General features: G+C 40.9%; 1 protein-coding gene across 1 annotated transcript in view; it reads left to right on the top strand.

The window, feature by feature from the left end:
• The window catches only part of fibcd1b (fibrinogen C domain containing 1b), a 117,492-nt gene that overhangs the window by 71,363 nt on the left and 18,569 nt on the right, over positions 1-27,560 (top strand). Inside the window, 1 exon segment of the mRNA XM_061074778.1 lies at positions 3,315-3,411. Within this exon segment, the coding sequence (XP_060930761.1) occupies positions 3,315-3,411 (97 nt within the window).

The following is a 27,560-nucleotide window of genomic DNA, read 5'->3' as shown; positions in this document are numbered from 1 at the left end:
GTTGTTTTATTCATCTAATATTTTAATAAGTATTGCACTGAATTAAAACACTAGTTTGTTTATGGACCTTAGCTTGAGGACATTTTCCCTATCTGGAGCTCTCTGAATTTTAATTGACTACCCCTTCATTAAAGCAATGTCTATCCAATATTGTTACCTCTGAATTGAGGTACTTCATACCACAGGGGTTGTCTTCATTACCTTATCATTTTTGTGTATTTTCTACGTGTAAAAAACACCCTTGTCATTAACTCCACTGCGACAAAACACACTCAGTGTCACACCTGTTTTATAACTGAAGTACTTTGTCGTTGCCAACACTGTGTCGAGCTGCTCTGTAGTCACTTTCCATCCCTGTGTATGAATGATTGATGACATTATTTATATACACTGTATACCATACATTAATATTGAAATCTGGTAGCAATGATATACACTGTATACCTATATACTGTAGGTGTATGTGTCAATACAGGAAAAAATACAGGGAAGAAATGTGACTGCTGCACTATCCAATCTCAAATCAGACAGTGATTTCTCATGGGAAAGAATACAGAAGAGTTTATGTAAAATAATATGTAAATAAGTAACACATCATGTTAATAAGTCAATAGCAGTCGCAGCATCCCACTAATTAGTCTCACCTCACGTTTAGATTTCATGTAAGGAGTCAAATACTGCAGTTCTGTCAACATAGACTTCCATATCAACTTAAGGAAAGTATAGTCAGGGGATGGATGCGGCCGCGGAGCAAGGGTCAGACACGTTCCAGGCGAAATGGCTGTTTTGTGCATTTCAGCACTGGACCAGGCCCACTAGTCGTGCGTCCCGGTCCACACAATCAACTGGAGACCACATGGTGAAAGTTTTATGTAAATCGAATGAAAGTTGTCATATGATGCTCATTGCCTGTTACCGGTGGGTAATTATATCATTGCACATGCCCGGGACACTACTCAGATGGTCTAATGCACTGAGACCATGAAGCAAAGCCTGTGAGAGTCTCGTGCAACAGAAGCAAGCAGAGATCCTGTTGTTGCTCCATGTATAATTGACAGCTTCCTGCAGCACACGGTGCACGTCATGATCTGCATACAGGCCCGAACAGATGTCACAGGGTTATATAAAAGGGGCGTTCAGAGGCATATGAAGCAAGTCTCAATTGTGTAGGTAGCACTGACAAACACATTTAAAGAGATCAAAGGATAAGTCCGATCATTTCCTGTAGTTTCCTGTATTTCATGTAAGGAGTCAAATACCTGCCACAGCCTGGTAATGGTTTCTCCTCTTTCCCATAGATCACTTTACAAACTACTAAAACTATATGAATAACATAGAAAACCGTCCTGAGTGGGAAGCCCCTTACTACGATGAATACTCACTCGAGCAACAAGCGCATGTTTACATGAAGCCGGACATACAGGCACTCTTTAAAACATGTAACCATTCCCTAGTGTAATAGGACATTTTGTTGCCTTTTATTCTTAAAACAGTGACATCTGCCAACATTAACCCTATTGTTGATCAGTATCAGTGCATATACCATTACTACTACCTGGTACTGCTATTATGAATAACATCATTACATCTATAAGTATCACTATTATTATTTCTATTAATAACAACCAGTCTGACAGATCTTAAATATGACAGTTTACCCTTCTCTCCCCCCTCTCTCTTCTCTACCCTCCTTTCCAGCCACCTCTCTTCCTCCTTTCTCTCCGCTCGCTCCAACCGGTCGAGGCACATGGCCGCACTGAGGTTCTGTTAAAAAGGAGGTTTTTTTCTCTCCACAGTCGCCAATGAGGATCTGGTGCAATACAAATCAAGTTTAACTGAAGGTGTTGATTGTTATGTGACAGCTCTGAAATACCTAACTAGGTTCACTGCTGCACAGTTTGCCAAGGGTGCTTACAATTAGATTTTTGCACTTTAAAGGTTCCTGCTTGAATTAATTTACAGTCAAAAAAAATATATAACAATAAATATATCAAGTGTTTGTTTAATTTAGGTTATTTCCTTCGTTTCTAATACTGAGAGCGATGCCATGATTCCTCCGCCCACCATTGAGTTATAGACTTTCATGACACAGAGGATAGAAGAAAAGAAAACTCGTCTACTTGTATTTAGGATTGTTGTTTTATGAATATCATCTCTTTTGTGCTATTTCAATTAAGTGTGACAAATCCATGGCCATTTGATTCAAAGACAGTCGAGATTGAATGGATTCCTTTTATTAGCTTCCAACAAATTGCCTTTTTAATGGCTGGAGCCTCTGCATTATTCATTTGTGAGAGAGAGAGAGAGAGAGAGAGAGAGAGAGAGAGAGAGAGAGAGAGAGAGAGAGAGAGAGAGAGAGAGAGAGAGAGAGAGAGAGAGAGAGAGAGAGAGAGAGAGAGAGAGAGAGAGAGAGAGAGCGCTTGAGAGTTCATCTCATTTAGATCTGGAAGAGCTCAGCCACCAACATTGGGACTTCGAATGAGTCATCGCATGGGAGGATGAGATTGTTGTGTTAAGCACGACTTTAGACTTCGGATTTGTTAGAGCTCAAAAGCATTATTTTTTAAAGATTTGAACAGGTGACCTTTCAGAGAGCTGAGTGTGTGTTGATGAACTGAAGGCACAGGCAAACACAGAATAAAACTGGGTCCAGGTAAACAGGAGAGAAAAACAAACTGGAAGATGAGTTTGGCTATAATATTGACACCACATTGCTGAACCAAAGGTCTGACTGAGGCTGAGGCGCAGAGCTGAGATAATAAAGCCTCTTTCACACGTGCCTGGTTTGGTCCGAACCTTCGAACTTATCAGTTTAGTCCGAACCACACTAAAGTGGTCTCACTCTGGATCAATCACACACGGTTTGGATCATTTGCAGTTTATTAGCTTTCGGACCAGTTGCTGGCAGTTGAGAGAGCATTAAACAATAGTAGAAGAAAAACAAACAGAAGTGGCACGCAGGACTGCCTGCTTGCATGATATGATATGAACGAAATCAAAAAAGGGAAACAGTTCATTAATTTTCTTCATTCAGACAGATAGAAAACTGTTTTTATTGCACTCTATCAAAAAAATGAGCAAATACGAATTAGCAACACGCTAACGTCAGACACATGCTCGTCCTCAAACCAATCAACGTGAAGAATAGACAGATTTAGCCTCTATCAGTAAATTATTCACAATACCTTTGAACGCTCCCTAAATTACCATGCGAATTCAAACCGGATCAAATGTAAACAATGTAACAAAGACATGAATCCTGGATCGAACCATGTGACATCTGACCAATGAACTCTTGCCATGTCTCTCTCTAGGTGATCCAGCGCAGGGAGGATGGCTCTGTCAACTTCTTCAGAGGATGGGAGTCCTATCGTGAGGGATTTGGCAAGATTACCGGTGAACACTGGCTTGGTAAGTGTCTCGGCTGTGTGAATGAGTGTCTCTGCGCCCGTGAACAAGATGAGAAGTAAAACCTTGAAAAGTACATTTTCACTCAGCACTGTCAATTTGACTGAGCTAGCTCCACAGTTACGTCTTGAAGACAAGACTTTATAGAGCCATCATCTCATCAACATTATATCGACAGCCAGTATGACGTGGAATCACAAGTGCAGCACTCAAGCTGAAGTAGAGAGAAGACAGGAACTCACTAGCAGAGCTGAAATAGCTACATCGAGTGATGGATCGAGATTAAGAGACGGCTAAAGAAAAGCCAACAGAGAGAAGCCTCAAGCCCTCAAATTCCACACCACTTCTCATTAAATTTACAAACACATTTCTTTTTGTGGGTTTTATTCTTCAACACCATCACAGTTCTAGTGAGTAGATGTTTGAGCTTGAGGATATTGTAATTAGAGTTGACTTCCACTGGTCATACTGTATTTACTTTAATCTGTGTCATTCTTCATGTTTAAACAACACATTGAAAAAAAAAACTCCTGAAGGCCTGAAAGTCTATAAAATAGAGAAGAGCTGTACCTGACTAAGAATTGTATCAGTTGAATCAGATTTGGCTTTTCAATTCAAAAAGTTGACAAAGTGTGGGTTTTTTCATATTATACAGACAATGCTTTGCTCAAATGATGAATGGAATTTGATGGAACAATGGTGAAAGCGTATTAATTACGCTAATGTCTAGGAATGTAACATTACTTTTTTTTTTCAACCAACAAGATTAAATGTTATATAATAGAATGTATGTTGCATGTAACAATACCAATGCAATGTTTTTTGAACAAGGGTGTTTAAGCATCTTAGCTCCAGACCTGCGCTTTTCTGTGGCCGTGATGTCACTCCAATGCAAATGAGAGTAAACCTGTTATACGTTTCTGCGATCAATCACAATAATCAACCCTCATTACCAGGCCAGGCCTGATCACTCCTCAGCAGACTCAGATTTTCTACTGGTTTTTCTCCGGAAAAAGTTATTTGTCCACCTCCTGTGGGGGTCAGTCTGTTAACTGTAAGCCCCATGTTACAGTGGTAATAATATAGTGATAGTTTTAATCTGTAAATATTCTTATTGTTGGTTAATGGTTAATGATGAACATCCTTACTAATGATGGATCGGATAAGTAGAACAACGTTGACACTAGCTATCAAACAAAACTCAGCGAGAGAAAATACTGTGAGCCATGTGTTCTCCACTTTCAGGCCGAAGGCAGATAAGTTGTCCCGCAGTCAGAATACTTGACACATAGAATCTCAGTCGACCAAAAGGTCTCTGGCTGATGATGAAAATCCTCAGCTTTGAGGGGGCAGCACCAGCACGCAGCTAGTTCCTTCTATCAGAGAGTCGCTTTGTAGCTTCCTTTCAATTTGCCTGACCTTTGTTCACTTAGCGGGAGAACACAAGCCAAACCAGAGAACAGGTATGAAAGTGCAAACTGACAACCAAAAAGAGGCACAGATGAGGGTGAACACTGCCGACTTAACTGGAGGCAACTGCAGCTGCGGAGTGTGTAGTGGACTCAGTAGAAGCATCTCATCACTGTTTCCACAGACAGAAACTGCATGTCTCTGGGATCTCGGTCTCAAATTGCTACGTAACCTCAGCTGTTATCCCTTTGTACAGAAACATCCCCAGTGACGAGCTTCAGCGTCCTGGTGTTCTTTGCTTTTTTTGCTGAACATTCAGTCTATTACAGTTAGTCCCCACAGACACCCGCAGTACTACAAACACACAAGTGAAAACCAAACCAGCAAGAACCTCAGAAGGGTTTGAATGGTTCCTCAAGTACTGTTATTCAAACATGACCCTGGGTTTGCACTTGGACACCACATTTGGCCACAGTTCAATCTATCACTCTCTGATCTTTTAAGGCTACTTGTACTTATAAACACAGAGATGAGTTGTGAAAACAACTTAGCTCATGAACTTCATAAAACCTGTCATTTGACATTTGACAGGACATTGAACTGTCCCCCAAAAAAGCCAAGCCCTTGCGGACGTGTTGTTCCCAGAGTAAACTTGGATTGAGTGTGGAGTGTTAGAAGTCTGTGTATATTTTTAAAACCTTGCATCAAAGTTAGCTCAAGTTAAGACTGGTGGAGTAAGTGGAACTTGAAGAATTATATTCCTGTAAAAACACACACTTGATCACGGTAAGGTCGTGGCCGAATCTCTGGATTTACAGCCCTCTCTCACACGCATGCACCTCAGGAGCAGTACAGAGGAAGACCTCTCTGTGCAACCCAGCTTATATGCATGTTATATATTGTATGATAATGAAGCAAATGGTAAAGGATTTGTTTAATTTTGCGTATCATCTCTGTTTATTGGGCGTCACAGTGCTGCTGTGGCTCGCACTGTTGCCTCAAGGCAGGAAGGTTTTTGGCTCAAATTCCGTTGTCGAATGTGTGTCATGTAATGTAATTTATTTATGTTTCAAAACATCTTCACTCGTATCTGGCCACAACATTAAGGTATTCATGGCACTTGTCCATTAGCCTCAGTGATTATTAATTCTCACCATATGTAAGTAGGTTAGTCCACAAGTCCAGAACAGCAGGTCAGAAAAGTTTAAACTGCTGCTCTGTAACAGTTAATATGGTATTAGCTGGGCCTGCATGGTCTGGGGTGCTTCATCATCTCCAACACTCTGTGTCCTTGCTTGACATCGGTAGACTTGTGTATACTGTATAGCACTTCAGAGTTTAGGTGAATTAATGTTGATCTAGGTCTCTCAGCTGACCCGAGGCCAGTAGAGAGTGCAGGCCATAATATAAAACGTGGTTAGAGTGCCAGCCAGATCTCCCCATGGTATGCTGCGAGAACATGGGGGGAATATGGAAAGCCCTGGATTTAGCAGAGTGAATTTGAATGAGCCAGCCGACTACTTTGAACCATTCAGAGTACCCTGGCTCATGCAGGGTGTGCTGTTGTCTCGTTACCCCCATCATCGATTACCCTCAGGGCAAAAATGAAAAATGGATTTGCGCTCGCCTGCAGCCTGCAAAGAAATTCATTGCGGCTACCTCCTCCAGAACAACACTGCTCACTGATGCCATCAACCACCCCTGAACATCTGTACAGTTCTCATTATCTTAGTGTGCTGTTCAAATCAGATTTCACATTTTTCTTTTGTTTATTGAACTTGATGATGGTGAAAATAAATATACGTGATTTAAGAAATAAGAGACAAGGATGGAGTAAACTAATCCTGATTCTTTTTGTAGGTTGTATTTCTAAAGAGATGTGTGTGTGTGTGTGCTGGATAATACAATCAGGAATATGAGAACATTCCTGCACATTTGGTTCCACAACCTCAATTTAGCACAACAAACTGAGCCAGTTCTGGGGAAATAAATAAAGAAATCTTTTCATTTCCAAAGTTTGGCAGCTTAGGTGTTAATTAAGGTATTAAGAGCTCATCGCCTTTAATAGGTGTAGATGCAAGTATAGCTGCACTGTATAGCAGTGTCAAGTCTGTAACTTTGGCTCGTGTCTACATGCGGTGGGTTGTTTGCTTTGCCGCTTAGTCTTTATTTGGTACCTATTTCTTCTTTTCAACTTTATATTCCAGTCATCAAGCATCACTCATCTGCAGTAAATTCACTGTCAAGGAAATAAGGAGCGAATAAACTTCGGGTCCTGTGCCTCAACAGAAAGCTGTATTTTAACATTGTGTGTGTAGGACTAACACATTGCTGAATAATCCCTCCCAGAGGAGCATTTCTAAAGAGAATGAAACTGGGTCACGGCAGTTCCATTGTCACCATCGAATCTTTCAGACACCTGGTCTCCCAGGCCGATGTAGACTTGTCTACCTGTAATATAGGTCCAGAAGCTGTTTAATGCCGTCCCAAAGAGGCGACCCAGTTTTTCAGATGGCCTATTACTAAACTATAACCAGGTCCGCTTTAGTTGAAAACGGCTCTTAAATCCAGCAGAAAACGAGGGGACAGGAGAAATTGTCTGCAGTCATTTTCGCGTCCTCTCTCCCCCGGCTTCGTCGACTGCAAACTGCGGCCATAATTTGTTTTTGTGTATAAACAAAATGTAACAAAAGCTCAGAGGTGTCACTTCAGCTTCTCGGTGCTGGAGAGTTATGGAATATCAGAGAGAAGTTGACACAGGCAATTCACAGTGACATTTTGTCCTCTCCTTGTGTGAAACCCATCATCAGGAAAGGGACATTCAGAAATGGTTCAATGTGTTGAAGGCGGTTTATCAGAAAGTTTATTCTATAGTTTGGAAGGTCATCTCAGCTCACACTGTCAGGTGTATGAATGGATAATTGTAAGAAGCCCATTGAAATTATACAGTTATTATTTCAATGGAGATATGTATTCATTTAGAAATATATGTTACAAATGAATCCATGTTCTGAATCCTGCTTGAAAGAAGCAGAAACATTTGCTTTGCTTTAACTTTTCTATTCGGGGGGGAAAACAGAAACACTTAACATTCCTGAGCAGTACTCAATTTTATTAATCAGTGGAGCATTAACAGCTTAATCAATACCTATAAATGGGATTCTCATGTTTTGGTGGCTCCCAGTAATCAAAATTATTATTAGTTTGTTGTCATACCAAATGCTGGATTGGATTCCTGTCATCCATATATTTATTTATTAAAGAAAGAAAGTTCCTCTCTTTTCATCCCTTTTCTTTTCTTTCTCATATTCGTTTCACCATGCTCGGCCGGCCTTCTTTCCTCTAATCAATGCATATGCAGTGGTGTATTGTGTCATGTTATTAGACAGAGAAAATATGCCTTTCAAAAGATCATTATTTCAAATTCCATTGAAGCAACAACCAGTGACCATAAAGGTGGGCGTCCACACCTCATTCCACTATGAAAAAGCTAATTTATCTTGGATACAGGTGCTTCCATCTTTTGCTGGTGATGTCATTTGGAGTGGAGCTGCAAGGTATTCATGGCCCATAAATACACCCACACCCACCTGACCTATTGTAAGTCAAAGTCAGCTGTCAATCATAACAGGTCACCCCCATTTTTATAGCATTGAAGCATTGAAACCAAACGTATAACAAAAATGAACACTTCAGAGAGAAGAACTTCCGAAATTAAAATATTTAGGATTAATTTGTGTATGACCGCTCCTGCATCCAGCCACTAGCCGGGTGATTGAAATGTTTTGGCTTCTAGTTGATTTTTTGCTTTAGCCTGTCCAGCTCCATGTAACCTGTGCCGATGTAGTCAAGGCGGTAAATCAAATGTTAAAGATGCACTTAGCACATGTTTGAGAGAAAGTTATTTGGTTTTCAGGGTGATGACAGGAGGACACATGGCAGACTTAAAATGGTTGTGCTCAAGAAAACTAAACCTGCGTGAGTTTTTTGTGTCCATCTCGATCGCCCCCTGCTGGCTGCAGTAAATGTCATAAATCAAGACTCATCCATGTTAGCAGATGGGTCATGTACCAAACTTAAAGGGTAGGTTCATTGTTCAAGTGCTCACTTTTTCCACTAAGTCTGGTGGGGTGAAACATCATGATTGACAGCTGAGACTAACTAGCGATTGGTAGAGCGTGTGTATCAGCCATACTTCAATATTGCAGCTCTATTTCCCAGTTGCCACTGCGCAGACTCTTGCTCCAAATGTCAATGTCGTCAAAAGTCATTAGTGCAAGATGGCAGCGTCTGCATACGGGATATTTTGCCCTAATATCTAGATAATGGGAGGAGGTGTGTAGGTACTGTCCAGCCTTATATTTAGTTTATGGTCTCATTACATTTAATCAAGTGGGACACTTAAAGTGTAAATTCAATATACGTATCGGGCCCATTGTTTATGTGACAAGCTTTTCTTACTCCCTCCCAACCCTAGCTGTCATGTCGTCCATCCTTATGTACAGAAACAGCATTTCAGGAGAAAAAATATAGGCGCAGGCAGTTTCATAATTCTTCTAGTCAGTGGAGTCCTGTGCATGAGAAGCAGCAGAGAGAATGTGCGAAGCTCCAACTGTGGGCGTCTTAGAGTCTCCTCATGAGTATTTACCTGATGAGTCTTTGCTCTCTGGGCGATTTACCTGAAAAAAAAAGGGAGCGAGAACTTTTAACTCTGTTACACTTAACTCACGTAAACCTGGTGAGGTGAATCCACCAAGGAAATTATATTATATCTGCCAGGCTCTCCACTCTGAGGAGTGGGCAGCGTGTTGGAGCCGGTGTATCGGCGAGATTAGGGGAGACAGAATCAGCTTTTTATATCAGTGAAGGTTGGTGTATTGATGTCACAGTGTTAAAAGAAAATCTGTTGCCCTCACCTTCAAGCTCTTTTCACAAACAGTAAGCCGTCTTATTCACCACAGGATTTGCTTCCTTTATTCCAGCCAGTGTTTGCATCCAGCCTGTGGGAGTGGTGCATTGCAGTGCTTGGCTGACCAGATAACCAGTATGGAGCGGGAACACCCAGCCTCTTCTCTCATTATACTGGATTTATTTTCAAAAGAGCAAAGCTCAGCAATGAACTGCACAAATACAGACAGTATATTAAGAATCCCACTGGGAACAGAAACACACTGTGGCAGAGTATTACAGGGATGCTCACTGCTCCGTCTCCCATACAGCTTTTGTACACTTATCTTCCCCCAACTTCCGTGGAACGGGTCCTGAGATCCACAAAGCCCATAGTAAACTCTGCAGGAAGGATGGATGAGGATCTGATGAAGCGGACTGACACTAACTTTGTGAGGTGTCAGTGCCGATGGAGAAAATTTCCCAATCAAGACTTCGACATACAGCAATGAAAACAGTTCTGCAGCCAAAGAAAAGAGAAATTAGAATTTAGCAGGGGTCTGTTTTTGAAAACCCGCACTGTACCGGACCTGAGCTGCTACCCGCTATTACCTCAAATCGAGCCTGCATGACCTGATCCATCACCTGTGATTAAACACATATACTAGACACACAGCCACTCACATCAAATGGGTCATGACCTCCTTGTCCCCCATTTTGTTGGCTCAGTTCTTCTCTTTGAAAAGTATCTGTCATTTGTCGCAGCACCTGAGCTCCTGCAGCTGTCGGTTTATTTCCTGAGCGACAATGTGCCTAACTTGCTTCTGTCAAAAGCTAATACTTTTTGGCACTTTTTACAGGCGGCAAAATCCTGAAGAACATTTAGCACTGGCTATTTCTGTCTTCATGTGATCGCTTTTGAAGTTGAAGCTGGTTTGGTGTCAGTAGTGACAGTTGTTTCAGGGGAAGTGAAGGAGTTAAAGGTTGTGTCGTTGGGCTTCAAAATAAAATAAATCTTTGTGGCTGACTGGGATACATATCAGCATATTTAGACGTTAAAAAGTCGTTTTAATTTCTGATTTTTCCAGAAAAGAAACAAGCCATAGTTCTCACCCGCTGCCCGCTCATGTGTATTTAATTTTCACCCTTACCTGTGACCCAGAGCAAGACTCTAAAGGAAACTACAATAATGACCCGAAAAAAACACATTTTCTTCACCACTAAATCGACTTTTGGAAGTGATTTCCAGTCACCTGCATCAGTGGAGAGAATGTCTTGAGACTCTTTCACAGACAAAAGAGCTGGAAAGCCCCAGGCCCAGATGGCGTCTCACATTTCAGCCTGAAGGCCTGTGGTGACCAACTGGCTCCTGACTTCACACGGATCTTCAACAGATCATTTCATCCGTGTGAAGGCTCTCTTCTGCTTCAAATGCTCCACAATCACACGGCTCCCTCATAAACTGTATACCACAGGAGCAATTACAACAAATGCATTGTCCCTCACATCTGTGGTCCCCCCCCCAAAAAAAGATCTTTGAAAAATTAGTGTTGGCCGAACGAAAGCACATCACAGACCCCCTGCCGGGACCCCTGCAGTTTGCCTACCAGGCAAACATATTGGTTAATGAAGCATTTATTATGGCTCTGCTCTCTATCCTGCAACACTTCTACTGCCTGGAGAGTACTTTCTTTGTTCTTGTCATGAAACCTCTCTGCTCAAGACTCACACAGTCAACTCGTGCAGTTCTCCACCTCTCCCGGTGCAGCACCAACTTCCTGAAAGGCAGGAAGCATGAGGGGTGGCAGGGAGGGGGGCGACTTTCATCCATTTCTGGTATTCCCCAGGAATGTGTGTTCCTCTCACTGCTCTTTTCCCCTGCGTCACATGTGACTGCACCTCTGGGGACAGAGATGGTAGTTTCTGAGACTTAGCTCCCCGTAGTACTTCTTTCACCAACTCAGCGACTGCCATGGAAACTTTTAGGTCTCGTCCAAGCTTTGTGAGAAGAGAAAAAAAATCCCAGCAGCAGAGGGTGTACTTCCCGTGCCAGCCGAGGAAGTTCATTTTGACTTCTGCAAACTTATGACCGGGTGTGTTCGGCGCTATTTTTATGAGCGAATTCAGTTTGGCCACAAAACAGGAGCAGACTCCATCCCCGGCACCAGCCTGACTGCCCTCCGGGACGCGTACGCCGCCTGAATCAGCAAACATGAATGCCGTCCCCTTCAACCTTGGCCTAGAATTATTTAACTCTCAGTTCGTGGCAGGTGCTTCAGATTTAAGGTCCTCGTGGGACTATTCAGGACCCCACGTTCCCAGTCTCCTGCAGGATTTACAGTCATTACTGCCCATGTCCCATGCTGCTGCTGCCTTATCAAATGGAAATGCTGATCACTGTGGCCCCTGCTATGATTTTTCTAGTGTAAATCTATGCCCCCACACAGCAGGGCGGAAAATAAGACACATGTAGAGCTTATGGATTGTTTTAATCTCAAACAAAATGCTAATAAGGTTACTCAACTGTTTAATAAGCCAGCTGTAGAAGACGTGAACTGAAAATAAGCTTTATTAAATTCTTTCAAAGCCTGAGGCAGTGCATGGGAAAAGTGTATGAAAATGTTACGCATCAGCTCCCTGTTTTTTGACTGTTTACGCAATTTCTCATAGAGAGGGAAGCAAATTGAATCATGTTACATGTCTGGTGTTGCATGATTTTCCAAAATGTACTGATATTTATGAAACTTTATTTATGTATGGAACTGCACTTGCTTATGAAGACAGAAATTGCGATTTAATCTGTAAACAATTGAAAAAATACTCTCCTTCTCATTTTCATATATGGACTTGCATCAGATGATATCTGGGTTGCATTGATCTGCTTGGATTTCTGTAACAGCCCATTTCATTCAGGTCACTGTTTATCAAAACAAGCAGGTAGAAACAGTTCTTCCCGAAGAAAGATAACTTGGCCGCATCACGTCTCTCAACAAAAGCTCCATTGAAACTACAAGGTCATCTCCTTGTTACATGATGTTGCCTTCAAATATAACCTGTGAACTTGTGGTTGCAACATGGAAGGTATGAGTTTTCTTCCTGTTTAAATGGTTAGAGACAACCGCTGCTAAGCAACAGTAAAATTGACGCCTTTATGAACGTCATTCTCACTCTCTAGACGTCAGAGAAGCTGTTTTGCAAGCCACCAGGCAGGAATGTAATGCAGGAGATCCCAGTGGGAAAAGAGGATTGAATATCATCAATTTTCTTTGTTTAAAATCAAGAGGAAATCCTCGCTAAGACTAAAAGTACAAGTTATAAACCTTCCATCTAATGATAAATGGTCTGCCTATTCTGAAAAAGTCAGCCAACAATTAACACATGACGATATAGAGATCGTAACCTCATGCTCTTTTTATAGTGCCATTGACGTATATTCTGGTCGGCCGAGAGGTCGCCGTGTTGTTGTAGAAGTTGATGATGAAGGGAAGGACCGCGGACCCAGTACTTACAAGTAAAATGATGTTTATTAAACAAAGTAGTACAGGTCAGGACGAGCTCTAGAGACTCGGAGAAATCACACAGCCAAATGGTGAAGTCTGAAGTCTCCCTGCAGAGCAAGAAGTTTTATAGGTTGGAGGTGGGACCCCAAACCTAGAGATAACATTACATCACACAACAGGGTCTTCAGCCTAAATAAGGACATGTTTAGTATCTTGTAGTGTAAGGCGTCTTCATTGTACAGGTCGAAAGTATTCTCTGGGGGAGAGAATTAACGCATACATTCCATACCCTCTGGGAAAGTGTTTAACGAGTGTAAGAGTTTGAGAATCAACACTGAAGATGGTAACATGTCATCGTGGTTTATGACCATGTTCAAAAGAGTTATCTAGCTAAAATACACCACATACTCCCCCCTTCGAGACTAGATACGGTCTCGAAAACATACAGACGTATAATTCCAATAATAAAGCAACTGTGTTTAGGAGTTTAGTTGTGAGAGCGAAAAACCCAATCTGGCAGCTATCTTTCTTGATATTATCCATCAAACAATCTAGACAGGAAAATTCTCTCACGGCCCCTCTGCCTAGGCGACCATATATAGTACTCCTATACCACTGAAATGAGGAAGTTTAGTAATTGTGTAAGGGAATGACTTTAAGCAAATACATATGGAACTGTCAGCAAATAAAAACAAAACAATGTCCAAGGTCAGGCTGGTCATCCCATTGGACCCTCCATGGACATTTCCCTGCCTAGCCCCACTGTCCCTAAGCGTCAAGAAAATAAAGAAAACATCTGAGGTCCCAGTATATTTACCTAATAACAGAAAACATCATTTTTCCCGGTATTTAACACACAAAGAATATAATTCACTTTTAATATTAGTCATGCAATATATGTAAAACATAAGAATGTATATCAATGCAGTTTCTCAGCAGCATTGACTCTCAGTTGTAGTATCGATGACGTCTTGAATCTGGATGTTGTATCGATGTCCAGAGTCTTTCAGTCCATTTGTATTGTTCATGTTGAAAGTGTTTGAATCCATTCAACACATCAGAGTCCCTGAACACCCTCATAGTGATCGTCCCCCAATATGTTCTAGAATGAAAGAAAAGAAAACCAGTATATTTGCATATAAAACAGATTAAAACATCAATAAGTAAATGAGAAATTGTAAGTCACATTTTCCATTTCCCCCCTGGAAACACATCACTAATGTAATAAGAAACTATGAAATAACTAAGGATTTGTAGAGCATCCAGCGTTTTCCGACAGGCCAAACGCATCTCCTATGGGCTTTTGTGAATATTCTTCACCCACCAACAAGATCAAGTTTCACTGCTACAGGTCTCCTATTGCCTGCATGATGTGGGAGTAGCACTGATGTCATGTAGCCCCCCTTTCTCATAAACTGCCTGTGTTGGAGGCCAGTCAGGGCCTGCATGAAGTCAGGGTAAAGTGTTCTTCCTGGTGTTATCTCTAATGATTTTTAAACTTCTTTTAATACCTGGTCGTAAATAGCACTGACATAGACGTTAGAAGTGTCACTTTCTCACAAACCAATATTGTCTATCTTTATCAATTTGAATGCTGAAAAATGCATTTACCAGATCAACACAAGAGAATCATTCCTAAAGGATTGTTTAAAGATTTGGAACAGACAAAGCACACTGTTGTACTGCGACGTTGACAACTTAGAAACCTTGGATGAATCGCAAATCATGTCATCAATGATTAGTGAAGAATTTTGTTTGGCACTTCCACCAGACAGCCGCCTGGTGAACACTTTATTGTACACTCCAATCTACACATAGCATCTCTTCCCAAAAGTGCAATAGGTGTATGTTCTGATACTAATATGGGTATTTTAATTTTCTGATTTTTGTAGCAGAGCTCAATTGGTTCTGTAAGAGCTATCAGCTGTTTTATTCCCTCAAACCCGATTGTCCGTATCCATTGACCGGACATGGGGAGATGTAAAACATCTACAGGCCGAATACAAGTAAAAGCAGCTCCGCTATCCAGCATCACTTTCAATGGTCGATTATTTACTTTCACCTCTATTGTTGGATCTCTCTCCGGCCCAGATACTATCAGTTGACACCCCCCTTCGAGTCTTCAGGGCACCTTTAGAATCCTGGTTTTGGGCCCCTGTAAGGGTTCAACGGTCCCCTCTACGGGCCATGGTCGGTCAATTTCAGGCCAGCGTTTATTCCATTTTTCAGATATGTTTGCGATGCCTTTAACTAAAGGATTATTTTTCTGTACTACATCAACAGGAGTAATTACTTTTGGACTTTTAGTGTCCTTTTTCCCCATAGTAGCAGCTTCCTTTTGTTCCCTTATTGTAAATTAAAAATGTAATAGCTAAGATTTAAAGCTACTTAAAGCTATTCAGATTACTCCTCCCCCCTTTGATGTTTTCAATCAATAAATCAACAAATCAACCAACAAATCCATTCATTCATGTAGCAAAACCACTTATTCACCACAACTGATAAAAATTTAATTGACTTCCCAACTCTAAAGGAATCAAAAGCTCATTAATGTTATATCAGAACTTAAAATCCGCTTATAATGTTTGACAAAAAGATCACGCACTCCCACAAGTGACTGACTGTCACCAAATGTGCTCCTGGTTGCAGCAAGACATTCACCCATTATTTATCTAAAATCGTCAAACAGCCACAATATCGAATCTCCAACACAGCTCAGATCAGAATGAAACACGCACAAATAATGAAACTCACATCTGCAACTCTAGGCTGAGTTTAGACCAAACAATCAAATTCCATTAATTAATTAAATGCATAGACTGGTCAGTCCTTTGCCAATCCTCATATCTTGTTTTTCGATTTAACTGACTAAAGCATTTAGTATTGCATGTGTATGTAAACAGATGATGTGCTCTATTAATATTCTTATAATAGCTCACAAATGAAAGCAGGTTAAAATGTGTATCAGCAATAATAACTATAAGTGAGAACACATACAAATATGTAAATGCCGTTTTTTGCTATAGAGTTTGTGTATTAACTGTACCCCCCTTGATCAGACTTGAGCCAGGAGCTGCACATGCAGATGTCAGCAAGCCTCAGGCCGTGTTGCAGTAGCCAGTTGTCTTCTCATCTGTCCACCTCAATTTCCACTCATCATAAGGGAAAAGAAACAGACAATGATTAAGTATCTTTATGAAACCATCAGGTCCTTTCAACAGCATCATAGGTGATTCAATATGATTTTCAGTTTTAGTGTCGTATTAGGTCCTTCACATGTAGTCCATATTAGGACTATTTAGATCAGTTCCATTTTCCAAATCTTATTTTTTTTTTTCATTTACTTATGTAAAGAAATTCGTCATTTTAAGCATTAGTTACCATAAGTCTTCAATCAATCTCCAAAACGCTGTTGTAAGGAGCAAAATAAGAAACTTAGTAATATAATCATCATCAAAATAATGTAACACCCTCTATCCAATAATCCATTCAGTTCTTTGGAGGGAGAACAAGCAATAAAAAGAAAAGGATCCGACAGCTTTCAGTTCATGCATAGTTCAGACCACCAAACCAGTCCGGGTCATAAACCATATAGATAGTTTGTATATGCTACTGGAAAGAGATCGTAAAACCGAGTCATAAACTATTTGGACAGTTTACATAGGCATGTGGATCCAGTTAATTTTTTCTATACATTGAGTCACATGTATCAAAGATGTATCAACTATAATACTGTTGGAGAAAACAAACTGCTGTTATTGTGGACACAGTTATGCGCCTGTGTTAACCAATGTTGTAAAAATTTCAGCCAACATACTTTCTAAACAGGATTCATCCCATGCGTTAACTTTTATTATCAGAGAAAATGTGAGACAGAGAGTGACTGGCTAGTGTCGCTGTTTTTGCTGCTGAACTCGCACTGAGTGTTATTAAAAGTGTGACATCACACTTGCACAAGTTATCTGCCAGCACTCAAGTCAACAGATGTTTTTTTTCTTCTTCAAATACCAGTCATAATTTCATACCATGCATCATTAATGTAAAATTTGGTTTAGTTCCCTCTGATAATATCTTTAAGTTCTCAATATTTTATTATTTATTCACAGCTGTATTAAAAACTCAACAGTCCTTTCGTAAACCAATTTAACTGTTTGATCCTCTGTCTGTACACGTGTCATTCCCAGTGAGGAAAAACAGATATGTTATTCTTCCTTTATGCCAACCCTTAATGTAGCTTTATAACAGTCTTGAAATCAGATGATTTGCATTGTCTAGTCAATGAAAATAACTTCCATTATTTAAAGTCCAAAAATGTCAAATTAAACCCAATGTGTTCCCAAAGTGAACCCATAACTAAGTATTGTTGAAGTTAATGAAAACCAAATGAAATAAAGAGTTCAAGCGTTAAAAGATTTTTATAGAACTACAGCCATATCCAATCTAGCTGGTTTAAACAAGCAATTTTATTTCCTTATACTGTCTGCACAGTCTCGCTTTATCATAAAGAAACAAACAAACAAATTACAATTTTTAGCTTAAACTATTAAAAGAATTGTTTTCTTAAAATCTTGTGACTTTTTTCTGTGTCTCACAGAAGGGTGTAATTTACAGAGGTGAGACCTCAAAGATCTCCCCTCATGTCACTGCACTAAAGTTTCAGAAGAGTTAGTACACTCCTCTGGGATGCAAATCACAGCCCCTCTCTGAACAGATGCTTTTGTCCCAGGGGAACTTTGGAGAGGTCTCTTTCAGTGATTTCTGTTTAATTTAGCCAACAATGTTGTTTTCCTAATTTTAAACCCCGACTTGTTCAACAGTCAAAGTTCCTTTAATATTTTAAACAGATGTTAAAGTTGTCTGATTACTTTAAACAGCTCTCTCTCCTCTTTGTTTTGAGAGTCTATGTAGATCTCTGTTGCAAAGCGCATAAGTGTAATTCCTGTTATTTGTTAAAGGAGTTCCTAAAACTCTCACCCCACACTTTATTTAATCTATTTCTTATTACACGAGAGAGAAAGAGAGAGAGAGAGTTCTTCAAAATGTGATCCACAAGAGAATGTAAATCACAGTGACAATTCCCCTCATGTTCCTAAAACTCCCCTCCTTGCTCCAACTTGGATGGGTGCAGAGGGAATGTTTACACAGGAGAAACACACAGACACACCAAAAAGGTGGGGGCTGTAGTAGCAGGGGAGGCAGACTCCCGTCGCTAATTATTTTATTTAATATAAAGAGCAAAATGTCTGTCCTTATAGTTTACCAAATTTCCCATTTGTAATCACAACATATATATATATTTATTCAATCATAAGACCTTAATTCAGACCAAACAGATCAGCTCCTGCTGCATCTTTTCTCACACAGCCATGTCCTCATTCATTATACACACACACCAGCACATGGAGAAAGTTGGAACCAGTGAAGGGAATGAATGGTTATATTTATTAAGTCCCCCTAACGAGACTCATCATGTCATTACGTCCTCTTATAAGGGAGGTTCATAGTTCATAAGTCCCCTTAAAAGAGGCTCATTGAGTTGTTACGAGGCTCATGTTTTTATAGTCCTCTCATATATTTTATTTAATCATATTTTGTCAATTCTGGCCAGAAAACAACAAAATACACACACACACATCCAAAACAACACTGAAAATTTCAACTCACACAGCTCAAGCACAGCAATGAACACAATCTTCTCATACACACACATCCAAAAAACAACACTGCAGATTAGACTCACACAGACAGAGATCTCATTTAGACCACGAACTAGCTAGACAACCGCTTTTTCTTAATTTCTGCTACCCAATGAGATGAAAAAATCCGGCGATTGGCTTCTTCCGACGCAATTTGTCAATAATGTCAGAGCGGGAGCATATAACACGGATGTATATTTCTTCATCTCCAGTTATAAAAACTGAGGCCCTTCTGCTGCTCCTTCTCTGAGGGCTTTAATGTCCAATTTTGCGGCTGATCCCTGTGGTCATCTCCTTACTTTTATCCTCCTCTCATTACACCTTACCCTTTACATTTATTTATTTATTTATTTATATATTCAAATGACCTGGATCCAGGTTACCCCCCAATTTGTCCCTTTAGCTCAATTTCTGACTATGCCTTAGCAAATTGTAACGCAGTGATTAATCCACATATGTCTTACTGTTTACAAAAGTTAAGGTACCTACTTTTTAAACTTGCACGATGTCATTTAACACACCTTATCTTTACAATTAAGCTATTCTAAACCATGTCCTCTACCTTAGGACCTTTAACCTTTAATATTGTATTTCCCCCCTATTTGCGTCATGAAATACGCAAATGAAATCAAATTTAGCACGGAGTTCCACTTCACATCAAACAGCACAACAAACCCCCACACACATGTTCTTTAGCGGTGTGGATAAACAGACACACATACAACAGCCCCAATGAATGAACCAGTGTTCAGACAAAATGAGAAATTCTCACCGTTTCCAAGCTGTTGGAGGTGCCGCAGTGCACAAATCGTCTCAGTTCAACGTGACGCCAAAGTCTGACGTATATTCTGGTCGGCCGAGAGGTCGCCGTGTTGTTGTAGAAGTTGATGATGAAGGGAAGGACCGCGGACCCAGTACTTACAAGTAAAATGATGTTTATTAAACAAAGTAGTACAGGTCAGGACGAGCTCTAGAGACTCGGAGAAATCACACAGCCAAATGGTGAAGTCTGAAGTCTCCCTGCAGAGCAAGAAGTTTTATAGGTTGGAGGTGGGACCCCAAACCTAGAGATAACATTACATCACACAACAGGGTCTTCAGCCTAAATAAGGACATGTTTAGTATCTTGTAGTGTAAGGCGTCTTCATTGTACAGGTCGAAAGTATTCTCTGGGGGAGAGAGTTAACGCATACATTCCATACCCTCTGGGAAAGTGTTTAACGAGTGTAAGAGTTTGAGAATCAACACTGAAGATGGTAACATGTCATCGTGGTTTATGACCACGTTCAAAAGAGTTATCTAGCTAAAATACACCACACCATCATTCTCTTTTTTGTTTTTATGGCTTGATGTTACTCGCTGACCGTTATTTTGTATTCTCACTGTTCACGTGAAAGAGAGCGCCGTGGCTTTAGGGCAGTGACATTTGGGCAACATTCTAAAAGGAGGTCAGGTGACGTAGCCTTATACTCGGCTCCCTTCATCCTGACCAAAGAGCCAAAGAATTGTTTCGTTTTTTTGCAATCGTCACGTCATTTGCAGCGAACTTTGAATTTGCAGGCAGAGTAACATTTAGCTCCCTGTATGACTGTGAGCATCTGTTATGAGCTGCAGGCTGTTACACATTATCAGTCTCATTGTTTTAGGGACATACAGAGTCACTGATAAGAGTCTTCTTTTTACGCCCGAGCATGCAAACATCCTTGATCAATAAACTTAACATAACAGATTTAATGACACGAAAGAAAAAGCCCAGCAGGCAAAACAACTGACATCACATCTCTGTTATTAACTTTCAGCCCTACCAAATTACATACAACAGAGATTTGAGAGATCCTCTTTCCTCTGAAAGTGCCCACGACATGTCACATCATCACATTTTTGTTTTGGTCTCCGGTATTATGCGAAGTGGACACAGCATAATAAGACCCATGTGTCTTGACTGCTCTGCCTGGAAGTTGTCCTCCCTCTGAAAAGGGCCTCAGTGTGATTTAACATTCTCCGGCAGACTGCCTCATTATAGATACATTTACAGCTGCCACTGAGAAGAAATGGAAAAGCAAAACTTTATGTCCGCTCTCTACTGCCTGCTCTCCTGCCTGTCACTAAAATTGCACAAATTTCCTCAGAAAATAGCCGAGTAAACCACTTCACATGTACCGCTCACCTTTAACAAGTGGGGCACATGCGAGTGCTATAATTGTGCTCCTAGCCTGCCTGAAGTATTGTAAGCTCATGTGATTACAGTTGAGGGGTGAACCACAGAGACATTTGGGTGTTTGTGTGTGTTTATTTGCGATTGAGTGTGCAGATGGGAGCCAGGCAGTTGGAATGACTATAATTTGGAGATAGGCAATCCACAGGCTTGGCTGTCTTTTTCAGTCTTACGTGAGTAAATAATGGACGTTGAAAAAAATTACAGCAAAGTCAAATATGATGTTACCATATCATTTTTGTAAGTAACGTCACTGATGCTCCGAAAGAGACGCTACACAAACACCATCATCATGGTTGTTAGTCACAGATCGGAGAATTTTTTGGGATCAGCAAAAAAATAGTGAGACAAATATAACTTGAATGAACTTAATTCATTTAACAACTTAAAAGAACAATTAACCTCTGCAACATTTCAGGTATTAAGATAAAGTTTTGAACCAAACTTTTTTGTATTAACTAGCCTCTGTTGTTGTTGCATCATCGTGTACATCAGTGTTTCCCGATCATTATCCAGGTCGTGGTGGTTAGCCACAGAATTTACATTTCTTTTGATAACGTAATAGATCTTTAATCAAGTGTTTTGGTTTGTTAATTACTTGCATAACATGCTCGCTCTGCCGCCCTCTGTCATGCTCCCTGTATATCGTCCTCAAAGTTTTTACCATCCACGGAGACAGTCAGACCTCATAGTACCAGCTGCAGTTCAGTGCAGCTCTCTCTGATATATTAAATCTCCTATTCAACTTTCTAGTCCATGTACCTGATGCTTCACTCTGTCACAAGTGTTGCAGTGACACAGACTGAAGCAATTATCTAGTAAACACTGGTCCCTTACTCTGCCAGAAGCCTAATACTCCCTTACATGAGATTTGAATCCATTCTTTCTGCTCCTTCATTAGCCATGGCTCGCCCTGTCAACTTTTGGTTTTACTGCATCTCTTGATTGCAATTCACAAAGTTATTGCTTTAAAAAGTGAGAGTGACAGCAGCAGCAAAATTTAATTTTACGCTTATATGTACCATAACATACCATTTGGGTCGATACTGATTATGGATCGACCGTGGTTCGTTACACCAAATACACACAGTAAACCAGTATTTTCCAAATATTTTTGTTGTATTTCTTCTGCTACTCTATTCGCTTCACTCCTCTTCTATACCACCAAGCATCTTCATCTCTTCACTGTCCTTCTGATGTGTCTCAAATCATTGTGAGACTGCACAGTCTGACAATCAACTCCCAGCCTGTAGAAGTACTGAGAGAAGCAGAAGGTGAGCCCATTCATCTTTGATCTGGAGAGGACTCTCTGTCCACACACACAAGGACACACTTACAATAGAACTGAGAGAAAATATGTGAGTGGGCCGCAATGACTGCTTAAAGACAACATTTATTTGCTTTAATAAAATTATCTTCAGTCTGTCGATGTGATAAGTTAAGTCAGTGTGGGCTGAGAGGGGAGAAACGCAGTGAAACGTTTTTTTTCTGTTGTTGAATTACATGAACCACTGCATGATTAGATGATAATAAAGCAGTGATTGACCTGCTGCTGTTAGAAACTCTTTCAAGGATTCACTGGGCTGATCCCTGTTTGATTTCTGCCTCTGAAGGGCTTTATGGGTAAACACCACCCGAACAGAGCAGGGTATTCACGGATCCGCTGGCCACCAACATCTAAGAACATCAAAAAACGTTTTCTGCATTCGTACATTTAAAACATTTGGCAATGCAGCCTCATTGTGCCGAGTCCCTCTGTGTGTTTACCTTATGCAACAATTTCTGTATTTATTTTTTTATCATTTCGTTCCTCCCTAATCTTTTTCTTTCCCACGGACCCATGCACAAACACATCCTTACACACATTCATCCTCCACAGCAGCCTGTACCACAATGCAGCATCTTGAGGCTTGTATTTATATTCTTGTCACACAGCAGAAAACCTAAAGAGGACTGTAGCTACAAAAGAGAGCACGAATCAAAGAACATCACAATTCCTGGGACAATGCAGGCCCATTTTGCCTCACATTGTGTTTCTTTTCTCTGTTATTTTGTCTGTGCACCCTCAGATTTTTGCGATTGAAGTAAGACAGGGAAGGTCAAGTTGACCATGACAAGAATGGCAAAGGCTTTGAATAAACATGCATCATACTCATGGGGGCTATTGATAAACCTCCCCCACTCCCCACCTTTATTATTTTCATTTTTTGGCATCTGCTCAAACAGACGGGAGTGAAAAAATAACGTTTAAACAGTTGCTGTAAATGTCCCGCGACCCTTTTTCGCTGAAAAAAACCTGCCAAACACTCCAGTCATGTGCCGCAGCTTCTTCTTTGCACCACTGACAGCAGGGGGGTCGAGGGTCAGTACCTTTCACAACTCACAGGCTAGTGGAGAGAGGGGGGGGATGGAGTGCCGGATGATTTTGCTTCAGGAGGTTTATTACTCTGTTCTTTAGTTATAAATAGGTGAAGCTTCTGCCTCATTTATAGGCAGGACTCTGCAGTATATTGTCGTACATTAAGAGAGATAGAAGTCAAGGGCATTGGAAAATACTGGAATGATACGTGCAGACAACATTCGCCGGGATTTGTTGGAGATTAAGTCAATGTTCGCTGGAGTAAGAGAAAGAGGAGAGCAGTAGTCAAGGAGGGAGAAAATCCAGGATGCTGATATGAGAGGAAGAGATGCATAAATGGAAGCGTGGAGTGAAACAAGGGCTAAAGCTGAAAGATTAATGGAAAAAACATTGCATTTGATATTTTTATACCACTGTATGAATGCGCATCCTCTCCAGGAGCATTGTATCTGATGCACTGGTACACATCAGTGCAAACCTAAGTGAGCACAAGCTTATAAACATGCAGAGCCACAAACTCGCGTAAGAGGCTGATTTGGTGTCGAGTCAATAACGGCTGCTACCTTGCAGGAAGGTCACTGCTCGGAGAGACTCTCCAGAAGGCTCGACACAGTCTCCCCCTCTGACCTCTCTCTGTTCCCGTTAGAGGGAATAAATAGCCTCATTATCCCGCCAGACGCTCACCATACATCCCTGTGTGTCGCCTCTATTGTTTCTCAAAAGCACTGTGGAAAAAAAAAAAAAGTTGTAGTTTGGTCTCCTTCTTGACAAAAAAAGGTTCCCCGGCCATATTGTAAGAATTATTGGGCAATTTAAATTGTTTGCACAATAAAATTTGCCAACTGATGACTGTACAGCACAGAACTGGATCCTTATGATGCTTTGATCTGCCTGAGGAGGCCAAAATAAAATTCCACTCATTGTGTTACTTACAGCAGGTGACACCACAGCCCCCAGTCTCTACCAGAGATACAAGTTGTCAGTTTGAATAACCCTCAACTTTCAGTGTGCTCTTTTAACATAGTAGGTAGTTAGCTGATCCCCTTTTTCACGACCCATTAACCACTCACGTCTTCACATCAACACTCGTATTTACGATGCGGTGATAGAGTTGCCCTTGACGCACAGAATAAGATCTGATATCCCTGAGGCATCTCCAAATGTGACTTCAAGACATTGTTAAACAGCCAATGATGGTTCTTCAATCAACCTCATTCAGACATAATAAAAGTAATAATCCCAAGGTCTTTCTTTCTCTTTTGAATAACTTAAGATAAGAAATGATAAGATAAGATATTATAATTCTTTTTAAGTCCCACAATGGGGAAATATGCCATGTTACAAGCAAAGGTTAATAAGAGGACAGTCACAAAATATAGACTTCAGTTAAGTGAACAGAAGTTAATATGCAATATAAATGCAAGAAAAACATAAAAATATAAATGTAGTAGAAATAATATATAGATTGTAAACAGAGGATTTACAATATGAGAATAAATACAATGAGACTGATTGCACATTATCCCTGAATTGCACAGACAGCAATGAATATTGCACGGCTAAAAGAGTTTGAAATGCATTCCAGAGTTGTGTGTGGTCTGATGTATGTATATATATAAAAATATATATATAGTAATGTGTGTGTCTGTAAACCAATTATGACAACTTGAGTCATTGAGAATGATGTATTTTCAGAATTACTGGAATTCCATTTGTGTAAAACCTTTCACTTCCCAGTTGCTTCACATTGTTGTAAAGATAAAACAGTGCCTATTGTGATCAACTAGAAATGGCCCGACATCAGGAAAACAGTTGTTTTTTTATGCCTCGTGCGTCTGTTTACAGTCGGTATCTGCCCGAGAATGGTGCCCATGTGGCTCCTCCGGCCTGTTGGCTTTGTACCCTGCAGATGTCCTCCCTCCAGTCGTACTGCCTGATAATTATCACAGAGAAAACCATTTCACGGGGGTAGCACAACCACAGTAGCTTGCCACCACTATGTGTAATTCATCACTACGAGACACAGTGTACAGAGTGTTTCATTTAATTGCTGCCATAATAACTGGCTCCACATGAAAAGGCCTTTATGGGGCTCACGCATTGTATTGGTCCCTGACTTCACTTAATGCTGTCAGAAACCTTGGAATGGCCCAATACAATGCAGCAGAGATGTACATGCTGTAAATGATGCTGGTCTGAGGTCAGTGACAAGTGTCCCTTGATGTGGGTGTGTGGGTGCTTTACAATGGCTCATTGTGCCAGATTCACTGCGCGCTCACTGAAATAACTTACTTCAATTACTTCAACTTCTTTGTCACACAATGAATCATTTCCCTTCAATTACTGTCATATATTTGCCCTTTAACTACACAGAACATATGCTGCCTATATGCACACATGTCTTGGTACAGACGCATGTTTGGGTATGTGACCAGAAGTGTAGAGTATATACATGCTCAGCTGTCTGAAGCGCCATAAACCTCTTGCTGCATACGCATCACTTAACGACTCCTTGCGGTATGTGGCATTTGAAGTGTGAGCACATGTGCATTTAAGTGAATTTAATATGCTGATTAAAGTTGCAGCGCAAGCCACAGGGTGCCAGTCAAAACATACCAGGGGGACGGACTGTGGCACGTGTGGAGCCCAGCTGTCAGGATATACAGGCCTCCGTGACATAACACCATATCACATGCCAGAAAGAGAAATATAAACTACAATCCCCCTGCAATCTATTATTTAGAGCACATGTAAGTGTTTTCAGTTAAAGCTCCTCCAATGCTCCATTCATATCCGATTAATTATTCAGGAGTGTGATTCCTCCTCAGTGAGTCCGACACACTGATGTTGACTGTCCAGGGATGCAGCCAGCCCGTCCAGCTGAGGCTTTGCCAATCAGCCCCGGTGCTGACACAATGATGCCTCAGCCCCCGTGTTCCAGCCTCTGCTTTATTCAGGAGGGTATGCTGCCTCTGATTGGTGCGACTGTACCCTGGCAGGCACTTCATCTGCACTAGATTGCACCGCTGGAGTGGAGATAGGTGCAATTTGCAGCAATTCTGTCGGTAATTTCGATATGTATGAGGACTAGAGCAATTCGTAGCCCCCTCCACGAGGCCCAGGTGCTTCATTTGATGCCTCTCATCACCAGCCCACAGGTGTATTCCTCCACCTTCCCACCCGGTGCTGGTGCTGAAGTACGGTTTGGCTCATGCTGCAGAAAAAAAAAAGGGATTTTATTGTTCAGAAGATGTAAATATTAAAGAGCGGAGTCCTCTCTTACAGGAATGTTGAATGAGTACAGATGGGGTGATTGACAATTTGATTGAGGAACGATTGAATGGATCAACTAACGACAGCGGCAGAAACTCTTACAAGCCCCGGACCTCGCCACATTAAACGTTTTCTATTTTGTTTTGTGTAATAATTCATTTCATCATTCTTCTGGGGTTTTCGAGAGGGCTTTAAAATTTGAAAATAGACAACACAGTTCCATTACATTGTACGTTACAGTGCCATATTGTTCATGACTGGTCAGACAACAGCACAACACATGGTTTAACTATTCGTAATTTGACAGCCGCCTCAAGTCCTCTGAGCCCAGATAAGGATACGTTTCTGCTCGATGACATCCGCTGCTGAACTGCTGCTGCATTGAGAATTAGACTCTAACAAAGGGGGTGAGGCAGTGGTAACTTTGAAGAGAGTGTTACTCTCACTGAATTAAACATATGTCTGATGCTTCTTTACTGTTTGTATGGGTAATTATTACCTCTTTGGAAAGCACTCCATAGACATTTTCCTCCTCATTCAGCTCTTCAGTTCAGGCTTGGCAACAACCATGCACCCACAGCACTTTTGCAGGTAACAGAATTACTTTGGCCTGTTTGTTTAATTACTGTAATCTTCTTATTCAGCCTAATTCTTCTCCATAAGAAGGGGCTTTTGTATAGGGGCGGATCTAGGCGCAGGTCCGGGGGGGCGTTGGCTCTAGCTGAATCACCCCTGAAGTGCTCCTGTCCCATTATATTCTTTGTCTGAAAAAAGAAAGCAGTCACTTTTTAAAAAATGTATAAAACACTAAT

This window comes from Limanda limanda, chromosome 1 (assembly GCF_963576545.1).
Source record: "Limanda limanda chromosome 1, fLimLim1.1, whole genome shotgun sequence".
NCBI lineage: Eukaryota > Metazoa > Chordata > Actinopteri > Pleuronectiformes > Pleuronectidae > Limanda > Limanda limanda.
Note: the sequence above shows the minus strand (reverse complement) of the source record. Positions and strands in the feature narration are given on the sequence as shown.